The sequence below is a fragment of the Suillus discolor genome (genome assembly GCF_016758755.1).
Source record: "Suillus discolor strain FC423 chromosome Unknown F5147scaffold_112, whole genome shotgun sequence".
In the NCBI taxonomy this organism is placed as follows: domain Eukaryota; kingdom Fungi; phylum Basidiomycota; class Agaricomycetes; order Boletales; family Suillaceae; genus Suillus; species Suillus discolor.
The window spans coordinates 103,668-120,817 of NW_024541359.1; the positions used below are offsets into that span (position 1 = coordinate 103,668).

General features: G+C 47.4%; 7 protein-coding genes across 7 annotated transcripts; 5 read left to right on the plus strand and 2 right to left on the minus strand.

The window, feature by feature from the left end:
• Window positions 1–560: 560 nt before the first annotated feature.
• Window positions 561–2,157, plus strand: F5147DRAFT_726116 (S-adenosyl-L-methionine-dependent methyltransferase). Its single transcript, XM_041439157.1, has 5 exons — window positions 561–937; window positions 987–1,349; window positions 1,406–1,491; window positions 1,543–1,950; window positions 2,006–2,157. The coding sequence occupies exons 1-5, from the start codon at window positions 799–801 to the stop codon at window positions 2,060–2,062; spliced, it is 1,053 nt and encodes a 350-aa protein (XP_041285886.1). The 5' UTR covers window positions 561–798; the 3' UTR covers window positions 2,063–2,157.
• A 120-nt stretch (window positions 2,158–2,277) lies between these two features.
• Window positions 2,278–4,018, plus strand: F5147DRAFT_620678 (uncharacterized protein). The gene is made up of 4 exons (XM_041432613.1): window positions 2,278–2,540; window positions 2,609–2,696; window positions 2,748–3,667; window positions 3,716–4,018. The coding sequence occupies exons 1-4, from the start codon at window positions 2,313–2,315 to the stop codon at window positions 3,773–3,775; spliced, it is 1,296 nt and encodes a 431-aa protein (XP_041285887.1). The 5' UTR covers window positions 2,278–2,312; the 3' UTR covers window positions 3,776–4,018.
• Window positions 4,019–5,398: 1,380 nt separating this feature from the next.
• Window positions 5,399–6,541, plus strand: F5147DRAFT_780680 (uncharacterized protein; the record flags this gene model as incomplete). The annotated part of the gene is made up of 3 exons (XM_041442491.1): window positions 5,399–5,449; window positions 5,518–6,093; window positions 6,143–6,541. The coding sequence occupies 3 exons, from the start codon at window positions 5,399–5,401 to the stop codon at window positions 6,539–6,541; spliced, it is 1,026 nt and encodes a 341-aa protein (XP_041285888.1).
• An 81-nt stretch (window positions 6,542–6,622) lies between these two features.
• F5147DRAFT_788422 (chitin synthase III catalytic subunit) lies at window positions 6,623–8,405 on the minus strand (the record flags this gene model as incomplete). Its single annotated transcript, XM_041442984.1, has 7 exons — window positions 6,623–7,120; window positions 7,170–7,266; window positions 7,324–7,471; window positions 7,532–7,713; window positions 7,745–7,959; window positions 8,070–8,274; window positions 8,328–8,405. 7 exons carry the CDS (start codon window positions 8,403–8,405, stop codon window positions 7,086–7,088), a joined length of 960 nt encoding a protein of 319 aa, XP_041285889.1. The 3' UTR covers window positions 6,623–7,085.
• A 392-nt stretch (window positions 8,406–8,797) lies between these two features.
• On the plus strand, window positions 8,798–10,485 carry F5147DRAFT_726139 (NADP-dependent oxidoreductase domain-containing protein). Its single transcript, XM_041439158.1, has 6 exons — window positions 8,798–9,125; window positions 9,188–9,223; window positions 9,279–9,413; window positions 9,467–9,877; window positions 9,930–10,279; window positions 10,334–10,485. Exons 1-6 carry the CDS (start codon window positions 9,066–9,068, stop codon window positions 10,365–10,367), a joined length of 1,026 nt encoding a protein of 341 aa, XP_041285890.1. The 5' UTR covers window positions 8,798–9,065; the 3' UTR covers window positions 10,368–10,485.
• Window positions 10,486–13,155: 2,670 nt separating this feature from the next.
• Window positions 13,156–13,675, plus strand: F5147DRAFT_658459 (uncharacterized protein; the record flags this gene model as incomplete). The annotated part of the gene is made up of 3 exons (XM_041434440.1): window positions 13,156–13,177; window positions 13,276–13,379; window positions 13,424–13,675. The coding sequence occupies 3 exons, from the start codon at window positions 13,156–13,158 to the stop codon at window positions 13,673–13,675; spliced, it is 378 nt and encodes a 125-aa protein (XP_041285891.1).
• A 933-nt stretch (window positions 13,676–14,608) lies between these two features.
• F5147DRAFT_658460 (uncharacterized protein) lies at window positions 14,609–16,281 on the minus strand (the record flags this gene model as incomplete). The annotated part of the gene is made up of 9 exons (XM_041434441.1): window positions 14,609–14,770; window positions 14,852–14,893; window positions 14,952–15,122; window positions 15,174–15,274; window positions 15,538–15,620; window positions 15,820–15,910; window positions 15,979–16,022; window positions 16,086–16,117; window positions 16,222–16,281. The coding sequence occupies 9 exons, from the start codon at window positions 16,279–16,281 to the stop codon at window positions 14,609–14,611; spliced, it is 786 nt and encodes a 261-aa protein (XP_041285892.1).
• Window positions 16,282–17,150: the final 869 nt, after the last annotated feature.

Below are 17,150 nucleotides of genomic sequence, written 5' to 3' on the forward strand. Positions count from 1 at the left end.
ACAGAGTTATGCTATCTTCAACTTTCCGCTGCCTAATCTCTCGTCTCCTTGTCCTTGATAACGCCTTCTAGGGCACCCGACAACGTTTTTGCGATACTCTCATCGGTTCACCTTCTATCGTCATGATTGTCAACACTCAACCCCAAAGCCGTACAAAATGGTCATCCGAAACTTTTCGCCAACTTCAAATGCTATATTCTCCTTCACATTATGGTAATGTGATGACTGTGCGTACTATATGCAGTCGCAAAGGGTAGTTGAGAAGCACTCGAGCCGATGTGGTGGGGACCCACCCTTCAATGTCCGAGATTTGTTGCAAGAGGTGACTCCGACTCTGACAATCGCCGAGATTTCTGAGATCTGAAGGTTCGACCCGCATCTGGCACAAATGTGACCGTAGACTTTACATCCAGTTTGAGGGAACGTCTGTCTTCCTTCTAATAGACCGACTGGGGGAAGCTAACCTTCATTATTTTACCTATCAAAATACTTCGGCCCACGTGATTCAGATCCGCGCACAATGACCTGATTTTTTCCCGTCGGTTCATAATTATGTAAAGGCTTCATCCAGTGGATCACATCATGATCAAGGAACCATTCTTCGTCTATAAATGAAAGGGTCTGCTTACTAGGGGAGACCTAATTTAAGTACTGAAATTACTGAGGCTGCAAGGTCGGCCCGTCCCCTCATCATTTCACTCTAGCCCAGTGAGTTTTACTCCAGCATCTCCTCTTATCCTATTTCTTGTTGTCGTGGTGGTTCAATTCGTTACTTACGCTATTTTGTTCTGCAGACACATGGTTTTCACTCAGTACGCCGACGGACGTCAAGAAAAACGCGTCGAGAACTACACCAAGTTCTGGCAAAAGGATCTTGGTAAGGAAGGTGAAGTGGACAATCAAAACCGCGTTGAGAGCTACACCGACGTTGTGAACGGTATTACCTCATTTTTTTTCGAGTGGTTCTTTAGTGACAGAAGACGCAGGTTACTACGATGGAGCGACGGAGCTGTATGAGTATGGCTGGGCGCAGTCCTTCCACTTCTCGCGATTCTACAAAGGAGAGGCTTTTGCAGCATCCTTGGCCCGTCATGAGCACTACCTCGCAGCCCAAATGTCGCTTCGCCCTGGTATGCGCGTGCTGGATGTCGGGTGCGGCATCGGTGGTCCCGCACGGGAGATAGCTCGGTTTGCCGACGTCAACATCGTTGGATTGAACAACAATGATTTCCAGGTTCAGCGTGCTCGGAAGTACACTAAGAAGGCTGGTCTTGAGGACCAAGTAAGTTTTGCCAAGGGTGATTTTATGAAGCTGTCAGAACAGTTCGGTGAGAACTCATTCGATGCTGGTGAGTGTTTGTGCAGTTTCTCGAGAAATTGTTGAATTCGAGCACATCGCGATCAGTGTATGCTATTGAAGCCACTGTCCATGCACCCACGTGGGAAGGAGTGTACGGGGAAATCATGAAGGTTCTGAAGCCTGGAGGAGTCGTATGTCAGTCATTGCCTTCAAAGTTCAATACACTGAGCATTAGTCCACAGTTCGGCGTCTACGAGTGGTGCATGACTGATGCATGGAATCCATCAATCCCTGCGCACAAGGAACTTGCCCATGCTATTGAATTTGGCAATGGTATCCCAGAGATGCGCCACTTGAAGAAAGCCCGCGAAGCCATGGTCAACGTTGGCTTCACGATTGAGCATGAAGAGGATTTGGCTGAACGTCCTGACGAAGTTCCATGGTATTACCCACTTGAAGGCGATATCTGGAAAGCCCAGACTACCTGGGATTACTTTACCGTTTGGCGAATGAGCTGGAGCGGCAAGCTTGTTTCACACACTGCAATCAAATTCATGGAGATGCTTAATCTTTTGCCCAAAGGCACTTATGATGTTGGCGAATCCCTGAAGGTTGCTGCTGATGCGCTTGTGAAAGGTGGCCAGACAAAGGTATGTTGGAGCGCCTTTCTGTATATCTAAGCGGAGGCTCACGATCTTTTTGAAGCTCTTCACGCCCATGTACCTCGCAATCTGCCGCAAGCCCAGGCTCTCCGAAAGTTAGACTACACACCTACATATATATTACGTATATAATCCCTGCTAACACTTACTTACTCTAGAAACATTGCACGATGATATGGCACTCTTTGACCTTGAGCTTGAACCTAAGGTAATCCGAAACCACAAATGATTCAAAGAGTCCGCCCAAGTTCCGCGCGGTGATAAGCATAGGCCCATTTGGAACGATCCTTCGGGTATTACCGAAGAAGGATGTGAATTGAGAGCGAACCTTGTGTCAGCTTCACGATACTATGGCCAGCGATCCCAGGGTGAGCAAACCCAGGTTGCCCAAGGCTTATACCGACGAACAGCTCATCTTTCTGCGAAGTCACATAAGCGGCTTCGAGACACGTACTCGCGGACATGTGAGAGGCGACGCCAAGAAGTTCGCGTTAGACCGCGCCAATGAGTTCCTTGTCCGTTTCGGCATGCCCGAAGACCTCCAGGGCATCGACGAGGCAGAGCCAAGATTCCGGGAGGTGAGGGCAGCTACAGCCGATCTTTAATTGAGGAAGCGAAAATGTATTGATGGAGTTATTGACCCTAGCAAATATACAATTGGTACAAGAATACCGTGGGCCGAGCGAGACGAAAGCTTGAGGGAAGAACGAGATCCAAGAAGCCAGCTGAGAAAGGTTTGGATCTCAAATCAGTACACTCTCCTGATCCTTAGATCTCCATTATAGTTTCTGGGTCCCCTGGTCACAATAGCTTAACATGGAGCCCGAATCTTGAGACTCCAACAACTGTGTCGTATGCCCAAAACGACATAGCAGCCCAAACTGCCAGCTCGTCATCGCAACAGCAGCAGCAATCTCAACAACATGTACCTCCTCCTCCGCCTACTGGTCATATACAATTCAGTTTCCAGGCTAACGTATCAGTGCCTTCTGCAGCCACGCTTGCTTTAAAAGCTAGCCCCAATGCTTTGAGAGAGGCGTTCTTTACGCGAGGAATAGACGTCACGACGCTCTCATCGCTCATTCAAAGTTATGTCCTGTCACACCCCTCGCCCACACCATTAAATCCCATAATCGACGCTCTCTTTGCGGCTGTCACTACATCTCTCAATGCCCCGACAGCCTCACGGACTGCTTCAAACCACGACACGATCATAACTATCCTCCGTCGTTTTACCGAAGCATGTGGGTATTTCCCGGCGACGCTCGTGCATGCAGGTGTCTCCGGTCCAGTTGCCGGCCCTCGCGCATTGCAGATGGCAATTCGTAAATCGTCCGTATGGTACCCGGTCCTTACCCCGGCAAGCGGGACCACGATGAGCGATGAAATGGAGCGTATCGCCGCAGACCGCCAAAAGCGGAAAGACTATATCCAATGGGCGCAAATTCATGGCGCAGCGCTGGAACTTGGATTGTTGAGTTTCCGTGGCGACTACGCCGGCACGGCCGAATCGCTGTCGGAGTTGATGGCACGCGATGCAGTCTGGGAGGCAGACGAAGTGGAGTGGGTTGCAGGCATATTTGTTCTGCAATCTCTCATCAGGACTGGGTCATTGGCTCGGAAACATGAGTATGAGCAACTGCTGTCCACCTATGAGGGTAGGTGGAAGGAGATCAAGGACGAAGCGCGACAAGCGCTCGTAACGGTTAGTGATATTTTAGCCATGCACGAGGTTGACTGATGAAACTCCTAGGAGGTGTTGTTGAGCGCTCAGCAAGACCTGGCTCACATGGACGAGGGGCGCGTCCAGTGAGCGTTGAGATAGTATCTAGTTTGGAGGGATTTAATACCGAGGTCCTTGTGCTGCATGCAACGTCCTTGACTGCCGTTACCAGACGCGACCCTTTGTCGTTGTCTCACCATTACAATAATATGCTTACTATCATACAAGAATTGAAACAAGGGCTATCGATGTGGCCTGCTTACCCATAGTAGCGACAAATCCAAAATCATAGATTAGTCTCCTGAGCATGTGAATGACTAGCTACTTTCCCCGGATTAACGTTAACGTTAACGATCGATATCATGATCATGAGAAAGCGAACTTGAATGTTCGGTCGATCGTTTAGTTATAGAATTTAGAAATCGCTTATAAGCGTGCCTTTTTCATGTTCGGCTCTCTCTTACAGCTCCTTACCCATGTACGTCCTACTTTTTTTTTTCTCTCAAGCTCAAGGGCTCATGACTCCAGACCCTTCGACCCCGCTTAACTGTTCTGTCACTGACTGTCCGTTCTAACCGCACACCATGAAATGTGCACTCGCTGCGCAAGCCTGTCACAGTCTCCCTCAAACACGTTCTTTGAGGTGCATGATCCCAGTTTCACTGGAGGAATCGTAACGTGTTTTATCCCTTCAACCCTCCCATCGGTCCCGGCGACTTTCCGCGTCGGCGGCCCGATTCCCACTAGGCGGCTGAAAACTCAAATTACATTCGTATACAGCGCGGTGATCCGAAGCTTATACGATTTTTGAATGCCACGTTTCCCCGGCAGCATGTAACCTCACACGCGCTAATAAGATATTCAGAAGTTTCCCTGTGAAAGGATGTGACTTCTAGTCGCCGATCATAGCAAAGAAGCCCGAATTCACTTGTTCCATCCGACAAAAGCACGCCCTCCAATGTCCGCGAATTGCAGGGCACTCTGAGTCGTTGTGACGTTTCCGAATGCTCATATGATCTACACGAGTCTGGAATGCGGACTGCCGGTACGGATAAGGTACGGACATTGTCTCGTTTTTTACCCGCATTACCTGACCTTTATTACTCTTCTTGAGTTCAGGAAGGGTTTAGGGGGGGTTGTTATATGGGCAATCAGAGGTTTGCGAATCCTTTCTTGAAGACTAACTTGGAAGGGTTAGCCAAGTCAATCCCTCTAGAGACTGACACTATGACCCGAACTGAACTGTGATTACAAGAAAGGGCAGGTGTCCTTCTATGGAAGGTGATACAGCCTTCGTTTACGTGGAACCGAAAATGGGGTCAATGTTCGGATGAGTCGAAGGGGCCTCGACAAGTTGCACGTTTTAATATTCTCACAGAGTGAGGGAAGTAACCAAGTATGTAAGTCTTCTATTGATCCACGGGGCAAAGAGGGCGTCAAGATTACTTTCAGTCTTTTAGTCGATCATCTATAAAATACAGTGCATTCCTCACCTCCGCTCTCACTTTTATTCCTTCCTCTCGGCCATCGGATCCACGCGTGTGCAGGCATACAACAATTTAGCCACCGACCTCAGGTGCGTCCGCGTTGTGCCTGAAAGCATGGCGAGCGACTGACTCTCTTGCTACCACACGCCATAGACTTTCTTGCGACAACTCCTTTCGTTCTAACTCACTCTTTAACACTGCCATAGAAGTTTTACTATCAGTCTAGATGGACAACGGTCTCATGCAAAGTAGTTCCACTTCAGGTGTTTCAAACAAGGTAGGATCGAGCAACCCCTCTATGTCCGCATACAGTCGGTCTCACTTTCCTCGTTGTCTGGACCGTAGTTATCTATCTCGCTCGACTTCGGTAGCACCAGCGCCTCTACGGACACCAGTGGCAACCAATGGTCGCCTGTCGTCTCACCAAAGTCAGCATTGACCTTTGCAGCGGTATGGGACCCAGATGACGGGATGGTGACATTTTCCGGAACACACCTACTCGATTCAAGCGACGAATACGACAGTTCCTCAGGAGCTATTACTCCTGACGTTTCGGACGATGATTTTTCTCAAACTGTCGCAGCCGACCACGACGGATATACTACATCAGAAGAGAATACTGCAGCTACTATTGGAACATTCCAAGATTCGTTCAAAGCCTTCCTCCATCGTGTTCCGCGGAGTTCAAAGTTTTGCAAGCGACATAAACACTCCAATACGGTGACATCCTCGACGTTGGACGGACTAGACGTATATTCGCGAGACTCTATTGTGCGGCCATCACGCCGGTACCCATCTTTTGATAAGCTCAACGCAGAACTCTCGTGCAAGGCGCAGGCTGACCACTCATTGGAGTCAGATCTTGTGTCAGATGAGGGTTTCTTCGAAAATATACCAGTCATTACAAAACAGACAGAATTGGTACGTCTGTCGTCGTACCAGGCTGCTTCACATCTCACCACTGATACAGAAATCACACTGGTCCGTTACGACTACCTCGACGTCTGCCTATGTCGATGTCCCACGTGTGGAACAAAAGACTCCTGGGAGTCGTGTACCACATCCGCTATGGATAGCGGACACATACCAGCCAACATTTAACCTCGCCACTCCCCCAAATAGTCCGCGCCGACGCCTGAGAAAACGCCGCCCTGGTGACTGTCCAACTCTAGTTTCTCCGATTTCATATAGCAGCAGCTCAGGCTCGACAAGTCCAATTTCCACTAGTACTTCCTCCACCCCGATATCGCCTTCACGTAGCCTCAAGTCCAAAAAATCTCGTCGTTTCACAAAAGAGTCGACCGACGACAGCTGGGTCTCTATTGAAATAACTCCATTCATTACCCAACGGGTCGTCGAGGAGATGTGAGGGTCTTCGGTATCTTTCTTGGCGCTTCTCTGGCCCGAGTTCGACGTATTGTATACACTATTTTGTGGTTTACCCTCCTTTTAAAGTATTTTCCTTCCTTCTAAGTATCAATATGCACTGCAGGCAGTTACTACACACTCACTGTGAACGTTCCTTTCACTGTAATTAAATTTGCTGACACATGTTTACACTATTGAGAGACGGTGTCTCGCATAGCTGGCTCACCGTGACTGCGTTTAGATATGTATGATCTGTACACACCATCGACGGTATATATCACGGTGATATTACAGCACAACAATTTTGGGTATGCACCCCACAGAAATACAATTGGTCCAAGTACCAGCGAGCCACTGGGAAGCCTCTTTTTAACCAGAACCTGTCCCCCAAGCGCCTCACGACCAGCCCCAGCGCTAACTTCGCGTAGAAGTTGGTGACCATACATAAGCAGAATGCAAGGAGAGGCGAATAAGCGTGTAAACCGAGGAGTAACATGTATCGCGTGTATATAAGAGGAGGAAAAATCACAAACATAACAACATAATCATGATGGGTAGTAGAGATTGTCATCCCAGTCCTCTGAAACGTAGATGAGCAGTGTTGAAATAGATAGGACAGAAGACGTTACCTTCTGTAATTCCTCGCCATGCAAAGTATAGGGTGACTACGCATGCGGTCTCCAGTATTGTGGCGATGAACGAGCCGTCAACTTTCATTGATGACCCCTGCAGGTACCGACCGATCAGCAGTGTTGGACGTATTATCCTTCATGCAGCACGTACTCGACATATAATTTTACTCAGTAAGAAGTAGTCGAGCTGGCTAAGCACGAAGAGGATGCCTGCGATGACATAGTACCACACAGGTCGGATTTCGTTCAGAATCCCGAGGACGATGTACATCATAAGTCCGAAATAGATTAAAGCAGCGCTACAAAGATGACCCAGAGGAGTGAGCATAAAGAAGCTGCAATGAGGTCGCGCGACTTACACTCCTGGCCAGATACTAGTGAGGACAAAGAGTGGTATACTGTTGATAGATTGGGGTGGATTTGATGTTCCAAGCACATGCGTAAAGGTAAATCCGACATCCAAGGATATATAGGTTGTTGCGACGAAAAATGCGACGGAAAGTACGGAGAAGGGCTGGGATGGGGGTGAGCTCAGAGCTGGCTGCACGTCGGAAAACGGAATCAAGACGCACTACTATTGAGCTCAGGGTGCCATCTTCCACGATTTGCGTTGCTACAATGGCATTGGCGAGCAATGCCCAGAATAATGTAGCGACGAGACCAGCCTGGATGGCAGTAAGCGCAACCAAGGCAGTCGAGCCCTGGGTAAGCAAGGAACCGGATGTAATCAACTGGAATGGAAGAGTTAAGAGGTACAAGACAAAGAATATCCGCAGTTCTATACGGCCTGTGATATCAAAAGATTAGTTGACAGGAACGGGAAGGATGTGGGGAAGGATATGACATGTGGTTGAAGACGAAAAAAAAAGTCGGTTTGGCAGAAGTAAGAAGACTAACCGACTGCTGCTTTGCGCCTTCCAGTGAAGTAAATCAAAGCGCCGACAATGAAGAAACTGAGACCGCAAGCGATGATATTGGCGATGTTGCCCAGAGAGCCGTTGGTATTCACTTTTGGTATCCCACACTCTGGATTGACACCGACCGGGGCGGAGGCGGCGGATTGAGATAGACCAGTCAAGGCGGTTGGATCATTTGTTTGTAACTAATGGGGGAATGAGGTGAGCGAATGGGTAAGGAATATGGGGTTATGCAGACCTGGCGATAAAAGAGATTGCACCAGGTGTATGACGGGACCTGGGAGCAAAGTGTTTGGAAATCGCCAAATCGAGTCATCACAGTTGAAGTGACAAACAGCGATGATTATATAGACGAAGTAGCAGAAGAAGTTAGAGGTATATACACGAGATCTGGGTAAAACTGGATCGTGCAGGACGTGCAAGGTTCTAGAGTCGTCGAGCAAGCAAGGAATTGAACGCTTGTAAACAGGTCAATACAACAAGTTACTCACATTACTATTTGATAGACGAGAAGAAACGAAATCGAAGGATATGTTTTAAGCAAAGGATATAATACCAGTATATCGATATCTTTGGAGTCGGACGAGCTTGCGAAAGAACAAACTTTTTGAACAATTGGAAAACAAGTTGGTGACGACCACGTTGTGTGGTGTCGGTGTGCTATTGTATTGATTAGGTAATAATGCATAGTAGTTGCGCTGGCTGCTGCTGTCCTCGTTGTCAAGTCTCAAAACACGCCGAGTACTTCTCGAGATCGACCAGTGAAATCTTATCCAAAATTGAAGCCATTTGATCATCTTTGATGCAATGCCGTGCCCGGCCTATCCTGGCCTATCTCGGGAGTTGCTTCTTGAGCCACATTGCGGCATGATCAGCCTGAGTACTAGGATGCATATTCATCCATATCCATGTCAACAAGCTGAGTCATTCGTTTAAATACAGAGGAGTTTCATATCATTATATTCATCATCACCCAATGTCTACAGTTCAGTACCGCTCCCTTGGCAAGTCTGGTCTCAAAGTCTCTGTCCCAATTGTGAGTTTGATGCTAGCGTATGGCATTCACCTTCTATTAATATTAATATTCATTCTTCATAGCTTGGTGCGATGAGCTTCGGTTCCCCGAAATGGGCTGTATGTCATTGTTTCCTATCCCCGACTCGTTAACCACATCCTCAATATCTTACAGCCCTGGGTCCTTGACGAGGAGCCCTCTATTGAAATAATGAAGGCTGCTTGGGATCTTGGTGTCAACACCATCGACACCGCTAACATTTATTCAAACGGTGAGTCGGAGCGCCTCGTCGCCAAGTTCATTAAAAAGGTGTGCCTTACCGATATCCTAAATTTACATTGATTAATGTACGAACTCTACAGTACAACATCCCTCGCTCCCAGATCATTATCGCCACCAAATGCTACGGCCTTGTCGCAAACGATCCTTCCCTCCCGACGTTCTTCATGCCCGATCTCAATAAGCTGCCCGAGTACGTCAACCAATCTGGCCTATCTCGCACCGCAATCTTCAACGCTGTCGACGCGTCCCTCGCTCGTCTCGACACCTCATACATCGATCTCTTGCAGATACACCGCTTCGACCCTTCAGTCACCCCTCAGGAAACCATGAAAGCACTTCACGATCTCGTGCAGAGCGGTAAAGTCCGTTATATCGGTGCCAGTTCCATGCGTTGCTGGCAGTTTGCCATGTTGAATGACGTGGCAGCTCGCAATGGTTGGACGACGTTTATCAGCATGCAGGATGAGTACTCGCTACTCTACCGCGAGGAGGTGCGTCCCTAAAAATCAAAACGTTTGCTCTCCAGTTTAGCATCACGTCTAGGAACGCGAAATGCTCGCTTATTGCAAATACAACGGTATCGGTGTCATCCCCTATGCTCCTCTATATTCTGGTCTTCTCGCACGTCCCATTGGCACAGAGTCAATGCGTCATAATTCTACCAAGGGAACTATTTTGGAGAGAAAGGTGACCAGTGCAGACGCGACTATCATCAACCGCGTGGAAGAGCTTTCCAAGAAGAAAAACATCAAGATGAGCCAGATTGCGCTAGCCTGGGTTGCATCAAAGGTGTCGAGCCCTATCGTTGGTATCAGTTCTGTACAGAGGTTGCAGGAGAGTATCATCGACGGAATTGAGCTTACCCCGGAGGAAATAAAATACCTGGAGGAGCCGTGCGTATTCTGCTCGCTTGGTTACTAGACATGAGATTGACGACACCTTTATAGGTACGAACCCAAGGCCATCGGTGGTCACTTTTAGGTGTTGTTAGTCAACCTATAGCGCCAAAGAAGATACACCAGCCAAATCTGTAGCACTTTGTATTACCACCATCAATGCAACGCACGAGCGGAGAATGATTATATCAATTTCAAAAGTCTGCATTACTAGAGAAACATCGCCGGCCAGAAATCGGTGCTCCTGGGTCGTTATCCTGCAACAGCTAGCTCGGTGATCGTGCACTTAGACTTGAAGGGAGCTCTTCGTCGGTGTAGTCCTCGAAGGTGAATATATGCGGCACATGACTCCGAACAGTGTTCTGCTGGTCAGTGAACCAAGTTCACGGTCATTGACCGGATTGTGTGGGAAAGCTGGCGAACTTCGTCGACGTTCATCTGAACATGACTTTCAAGAGTTTCCTGGTCCTACTGTAACGAACTATACTATCATCACTGAACCGATGAACTTATTAAAATGTCATGGTAGACTATATATTGATAACCATCACAACAATCTCCGTAAATGTGGCAGTGTGTATTACATAGACATATTTGACCTTACATAGGCACGATGCGTTTGAATGGCAGCCAACCACGTTTTCCTGTGCTCTATGTACCGTCTTCTGTTTAGATTATCCTGCGAATGGGAGATTGCACCCGGGCCAACTCAGTGAAATGGAGGGCCATCAGTACCATCACGAGCGTGAAAGTCGCTGTCTATCATTAGTGCGAGAACCCTGTGTCGTGCCACAATCAGTAAAATAAGAAGCATAGGTCATTTGTTTCCTACGCGGCAGACACTTGCCCAGGCTGACTGAGATATCCATTACACACTTCACACAGAGTGTTGCGACGACTTTAGATCAGTTCCATCATCGAAGAATTTCGTCGACGATGTGTTTGCTTCACTACTTGTAACAGTAGCGTCAATATATGCCATCTAATGTTCTATTGGGAGGGGACTCCCCTCTTGGGGGCCCGCAATCGTTCCTTCCGCATGGGGCCCGTCGGGGGGGGGTCGCTTTCAGGGTGGTCGTTTCGTCCGCCTCAGCGGGGGTCGCTTGTGGTCGCCTTTGTCATCGCTTATCAATGGACTCTTGTCATCCAAGTGGCGCATCACCTTAGTCATCGCTTATTAATCACTTTTTTGTCCGAGTCCAAAACCATGCTCCTTGTCGATGTCATTCCATCCATGGTCTCACGACATCATCGCATCAAGATCCCGGCGACATATGACCAAAATACTCGAAAATCATGGACGCGTTTTCATCAGACCGTGGGAAATTTTGGCCTCATATCTTTGTCGTGCTCCTCGTCTTGCTCTGTCCATCCATGGTCTTGTGTCATCTTCTCGTCGTATTCCCGGCCGCATACAGTCATAATGCTCAGAAATATGGTGCAAAATTCAAAAAATATAAATTGGCAATGGCAGGAATTGAACTCAAGATCTCAATACGATGATCCATCTTTACCACTCAACCATAATGGCTTTTACTTTCCTAGCTCACAACGGCATATATCGTAATGTGATCTCTAATAAATCTCTTATGGCTTGCAAATGGTAGGAATGAGTCACATGCTTACAAGGGTAAAGGCCCCTCAAAGTGGGAAAACATGTCATGCTTGTGGCACAAAGCACCGAGTTCAGAAGCTTATAGTCGTACCACCAGTATTGCCTACTCGGTGTGGTTTGTCATAATGCAGTGTAGAGACTGACATATCTGTAGCCTCATAGCAGCCATATCCACAACTTGTGCTAAACACCTCTCCAATCATTCCCTATGCAAAGTGCAACTCTTCCGCACCAAGCGTGCGCTACTTTCCTACACCAAGCGCTGCATTCTTGTATACCACCAGTATACCATGTCCCCACACTTCATAAAGCAAAGTACTACATTTGCAGTCCCCATCGCTCTCACATATGAGCATATTCTGTTGGCAGGAACCTCTGTGTCTAGGAGTACGTTCAGATACTGGTCTGTCTTTTGTATCCATTGCTGATAGTCATGTCATGGTTTAGCTATGGCTGGACAGGCTCGGCTCTTACTGGTTTTCCAGCAGTTTGGTGGTCTCCATGAACCAAGTCACCTATGTGCAACTTGGTCCAGTCCGCAAGCCACCTGGACCAGCACGAACCAGCACAAGCCAACAATATGGGAACAACGGCTTGAGCTAGCTTCAAGCCACCTCAAACTGTTATGACTTGGATAGGTTGAGCCTTCTGCAGTTGAATAGCTGATCTCGAGTGGTCTTGCATAGGTGGAAGGATGAGTTCTAAGCTCAAATGTCTAATGAGCGAGCCGGGTCATGTAAGCAGCAAGTCCATCAAAACAACTCACCAAAGGTTGTGCATCCAATAGCACTCATCTACCAAGAGTCTGCATCTTCCGCAATTTACCAAGTTGGTGGATAGTTTATTACCTTCAAAACAAATCAATCAGATAGGTGACATTGTGTACTGTGTACCTTGTACTACAGCAATAACATGCTCTGCAGTTGAAAGAGGGCTTAGAAATACAGGTGATCCACGGCATTGTACCTAGGATAGGAAATGCTCTAGCGTGGTGCCATCGGGAGCCATAATCGCATGATCTCATTCATGATGATGCACGACTAGTGTGAGCTGTTAATGGAAGGATTGGCTTCTGAGGTCAGGAAACACGGATGGCTTGATGAGGTTTAACATTTCATGTTTCTCCTCTGGCTGTTGAAGCCATATAGGAGCAAGAAGTATTCACGTCCCATAGCGAGTCTGCCAACATCAATGCTCTTTTAGAACTAAGGGCCAGCAAAGAGGAACATACACGAGTGGATTGTGTGAGGTTCTCTACATGGTAACTGGCATCATAACTTGTAAGTGAGATGAAGGTTAAACGAGTCACTGCTGGCACCTCATTCGTGATCATGACTGCCCAGTCTAAACCAAATGAGAGATTGCTCGGAACAAATAGGGCTGTGGACTGTAGCAGTCTGTCATGCCAGAGTGTTAAGAACGTGCTCAAGGGTCAAATCCGAAGGGCTTGGCTTCAGCTCGTGCGCTGCGCCCCTTACCCGAGTACGTGCCCCTAACTTCCGAAGGCTGTCGAACAATATCCGAAGGTTACCGGACGATGTCCGGAGGGCGTCGGGCGATGTCCGGAGTCCGATGTCCGATGCACGGGAATTCCGGCGGACGTTCGGGAACAAGAGATAAGACTAATCCGGACAAAGTCCGAACTAGAAAGGAAACAGCGGAGGACTACCAAAGGTAGAGGCGGAGGTGATAAGTCAATAGGAATCAATCCTAAGACGAGCGGAGGTCGACGAGAGGATAACTCAAGTCGGACGGAGGAAGGAATGAGCAGAGTCTAAGATAATATTCGAACTAAAGATGTACATAGATTCTACAGGGTTTATATACTACTAAGATGCGAAGTCCGAAGCTATACAAAGCGGTGGACGGAGCGTATAGAAAAGTCAAACGCTAGTCTATCGGAAAATAGTTAAATGAACCCGGAGATTAGATCAGAGGAAAATAAAGGGCGGAAATGAAACGAGGTACGGAAAATGATTTAGTCTAACCGGAGTAGGAACATACAAAGGGATAAGGCATGGAAGTTAGATGCGGGTCGGATCCGGACATAGATAGACGTCAGCCGGATCCGGAAATGATATGTGATAAGTCTGGGTCTGGAACGCGGGATATGACACAGAGGCACTTGACAATCAACAATACATATTTGATGGCAACTGCAGTCTGGTCAGTGATCACTTGCAATGGAAATGAGGCCACTCACATATTGGATTCCCATACATGAACAACGAGATAGTGACTCAGGGTGACATAGTTATAGCAAGCCTACCAGTGGCTCAAATGTTGGATCTCTCCATGAGCAACATTCCAAGGACAGTGCGAGCTGGAGGGTCCTGCTCAACTTAAATCAGCCAAACGAATGATGATACTCTAAGAAGCTACCAACCGTGACATCTAGGGATGAAAGGGGAGGCGAAGTGGGACGAAGATATATACCTGCCATACTACTGCGGATAGTAAATCAATCATTCTGTGTCGTGTATGTCCAACTGAATCTTGATGAGATTCACTGGTCACATCAGTAAGGAACTGTAGCTTTTGGCAGACAGTTGAGTCATATCCGGTGTGTACTCACGTTCCATGCGGCAACAACTTCAAGTTCACACACAAGCTCAAACAGTGTCACATGGAAGCTGAGGCATTCATGTATATTGGACCAATATTGGACTACATAGTAGTGTTTATATAGAGCACAAGGGTATTGAACCCCATCATTGAATCAGTCCAGGCCCAAAGCTGGCCATTGTCAATGGAATCATGAGCCCTCCCCCAACAACAAGGATCAGCCCGCATCCTATCCTTTCGGACAAGGGAAGGCCAAATTCAACAGTGAAGATCCCTGCTAGAACTCCAATGATGGCAAATGCCAAACTCTAGTGCGCCTGTCAGTAATGACTCATTGCGATGAATACCTTATTTCACCTCATCAGGAATGTGAACATCAGTATACTCACAAGGATCACAAAAGTGCCCATCTCCTCTTGTAAGTAATATGCCTATCCAATCGATATTGTCAGACCAGGCTGCAAACAAAAAAAAAGAAGATGATCGCACTGAAAAGTCAAGGTATCTCAAGCTTTGAACCAATTGTTGTGCAATTGCACACCCGATGATGCTGTAGACACAGAGAATGAAGGAGATGGAACACAATGCCTTCATAGCCAGTTGTGTACCTAGACCTGGGACTGCAAGGATGCTGGCATTGACCGCCATAATGACACTTGCCTGTCAGACAAATAGTAAGTGTTCTCAATTAGGCCACGATGTAGCACTCACCACGGTAGTTTGAGCTTTGGCCTGGGCGCTGAAATCATCAGTAAATCTCCTGATGTCCACCCCATTTATGAGACCATCAACATAAACATGTTTAAGACGATCTAGCATTAGGAATGGAATCCAAAACATAGCAACTGCAGTGCCAGTCAGGAAGGGAGACTTTTTGAGGGGTCCACGCTTCCCGGCCACCGAATGCACATCAAGCGCACTTCGGGTTGGCCATGGTGATTTAGGTATTCGTGATGGCCTTTGAATATTCAATCAGGATATGTCTGGTATGAGAAATAGCATCGTACGGAGAATATATGCTAATCTGCCTGTTCAAGATAAATTTATAGTTCCAGTCTTTCCAAGGCTCACGTACCATAGATGACGGTACATGTTCCATCCATAGCTCCATCATGTCTTGCAAAGTCCTCTGTTTTGGTCATCAACTTGAAGATGTAGCTTGAGATCAGCGTGCATGCCTACAGCGGCCATTTCCTTCATTTTGTCGGTGTAGAGAATCATGCCTCTCATGGTGTGATATGGCACTTTACACTAGGAAGTATACAGCACAAACTTGCAGCATCATTCTGTGTGCTATCTGCAGCGATTCCTATATGAGGCGCAGCTTTCCCGCGCTTCACGATGTATATGCGCGCACGCGTTCCCGCGCTTGAGTGCCTTATAGCACCAGCCATCTAGAAGCATCCATCCACTGTCCACCAAGCCCTCTAGTGCGTACATTTCCATTTCTTTTATTAGCATATCATTCCACCATTATTTTTATTATGGTTTCTCACTCATATATATCTTTGCATACCTACTCGGTAGCGCTTTGGCTCCGCATGACCACGCTTAGGCGCGCTATATAAGTGCCAGCAGTACATACTATTAGGGATCTGACTTTTCCTACTTTGCACTTTTCACCTTACTTTAGTTACTTTCCACCCACTTACTACCTAGAAACTCGCAGTAGAAATCTATTTGTTTACACTTCGCATCACTCTTCTCTTATCTTATATCATATCATCACTTAAGTTTAGTCTCTCTTATTTCCACTTACGCGCGCGCGTTCCTGCGCCTTGCGCGCATCTGCGTTTTCTCGCGCTTCGCTTCCGTGCATACCCCTAGATCTTCGCTGTACTCACTTCCCCTTTAGGGTCGAACACACTTGTCTCCTCAAGTAACGCAGACTAGGCAACGTACGACCTTACAACTTTTACAGATACAGTCAGGAGCATCATTTGTTCCTCTTTGTATTGTAGTTTCTACATCAGGTTTCCAAAATATCAAAGCCGCCATTGAGCGTTCCATGGTGGATGCTTCTATTTATTCCTCAGGTTCGTCTTGTTCAGGCGCTATAATGCTGAAGAACTCACCCACACGATACCAATTCAACTTAATGCACAAAGTTCTGACATCCTGGAGAGGTATGTCAATCCCGTGGGGAAAGTACTTGGCGTGTTTCCTGGTGCAATTGAAAATGGTTGCTTCCATCAGAATGGTGATCTTTAGCTCACCAGTACTGAGTGTTACGACAAACGGTCGTGTGCGACTAGGATGATCTAAACAGCGACAACCACGACAGTGGTACCGAGTGCTGAGAGTCGTCGGCCTTTACAGACAAGCAAAGGTTGCGTACTCGAACGTAGCTCGTGGTGGTTAACGAGGGGTTACGCCGAGATGATAGCGGTTTACAGACAGTGAGAGGCGTCACTGAAGGTACGAGTCGATGTCGAGCAGGTAGCTTTAGCGGGACAAGGAGTTCAAGGGTAAACCTAGTTGATTAGACTAGTTTCTGGGTAGTACCTAGTAAGATTAAAGTAAGGAATGTCTACTTTAATCTTCGACCTTATATAAGGCTACTCTATCGTATCTAAGCTCAGCTCAAAGCTGGGTTCTAATCTGCTTATCTACTCGAGTCAGAGATAGCGTCCATGAGGCGGGCTTCTATCGTAGATAGCGTCCATGCGGTACGCTTCCATCAGAGAT

Excerpts from the sequence above, each read along its gene's own strand:
- F5147DRAFT_726116 (XM_041439157.1), top strand. The coding sequence starts at position 799 with ATGGTTTTCACTCAGTACGCCGACGGACGTCAAGAAAAACGCGTCGAG. Across the intron at positions 938-986 it reads CTACACCGACGTTGTGAACG|GTTACTACGATGGAGCGACG; the intron begins GTATTACCTCAT and ends CAGAAGACGCAG. Across the intron at positions 1,492-1,542 it reads TTCTGAAGCCTGGAGGAGTC|TTCGGCGTCTACGAGTGGTG; the intron begins GTATGTCAGTCA and ends ATTAGTCCACAG.
- F5147DRAFT_620678 (XM_041432613.1), top strand. The coding sequence starts at position 2,313 with ATGGCCAGCGATCCCAGGGTGAGCAAACCCAGGTTGCCCAAGGCTTAT. Across the intron at positions 2,697-2,747 it reads CAAGAAGCCAGCTGAGAAAG|TTTCTGGGTCCCCTGGTCAC; the intron begins GTTTGGATCTCA and ends TCTCCATTATAG. Across the intron at positions 3,668-3,715 it reads CGCGACAAGCGCTCGTAACG|GAGGTGTTGTTGAGCGCTCA; the intron begins GTTAGTGATATT and ends TGAAACTCCTAG.
- F5147DRAFT_726139 (XM_041439158.1), top strand. The coding sequence starts at position 9,066 with ATGTCTACAGTTCAGTACCGCTCCCTTGGCAAGTCTGGTCTCAAAGTC. Across the intron at positions 9,126-9,187 it reads TCAAAGTCTCTGTCCCAATT|CTTGGTGCGATGAGCTTCGG; the intron begins GTGAGTTTGATG and ends CATTCTTCATAG. Across the intron at positions 10,280-10,333 it reads ATAAAATACCTGGAGGAGCC|GTACGAACCCAAGGCCATCG; the intron begins GTGCGTATTCTG and ends ACACCTTTATAG.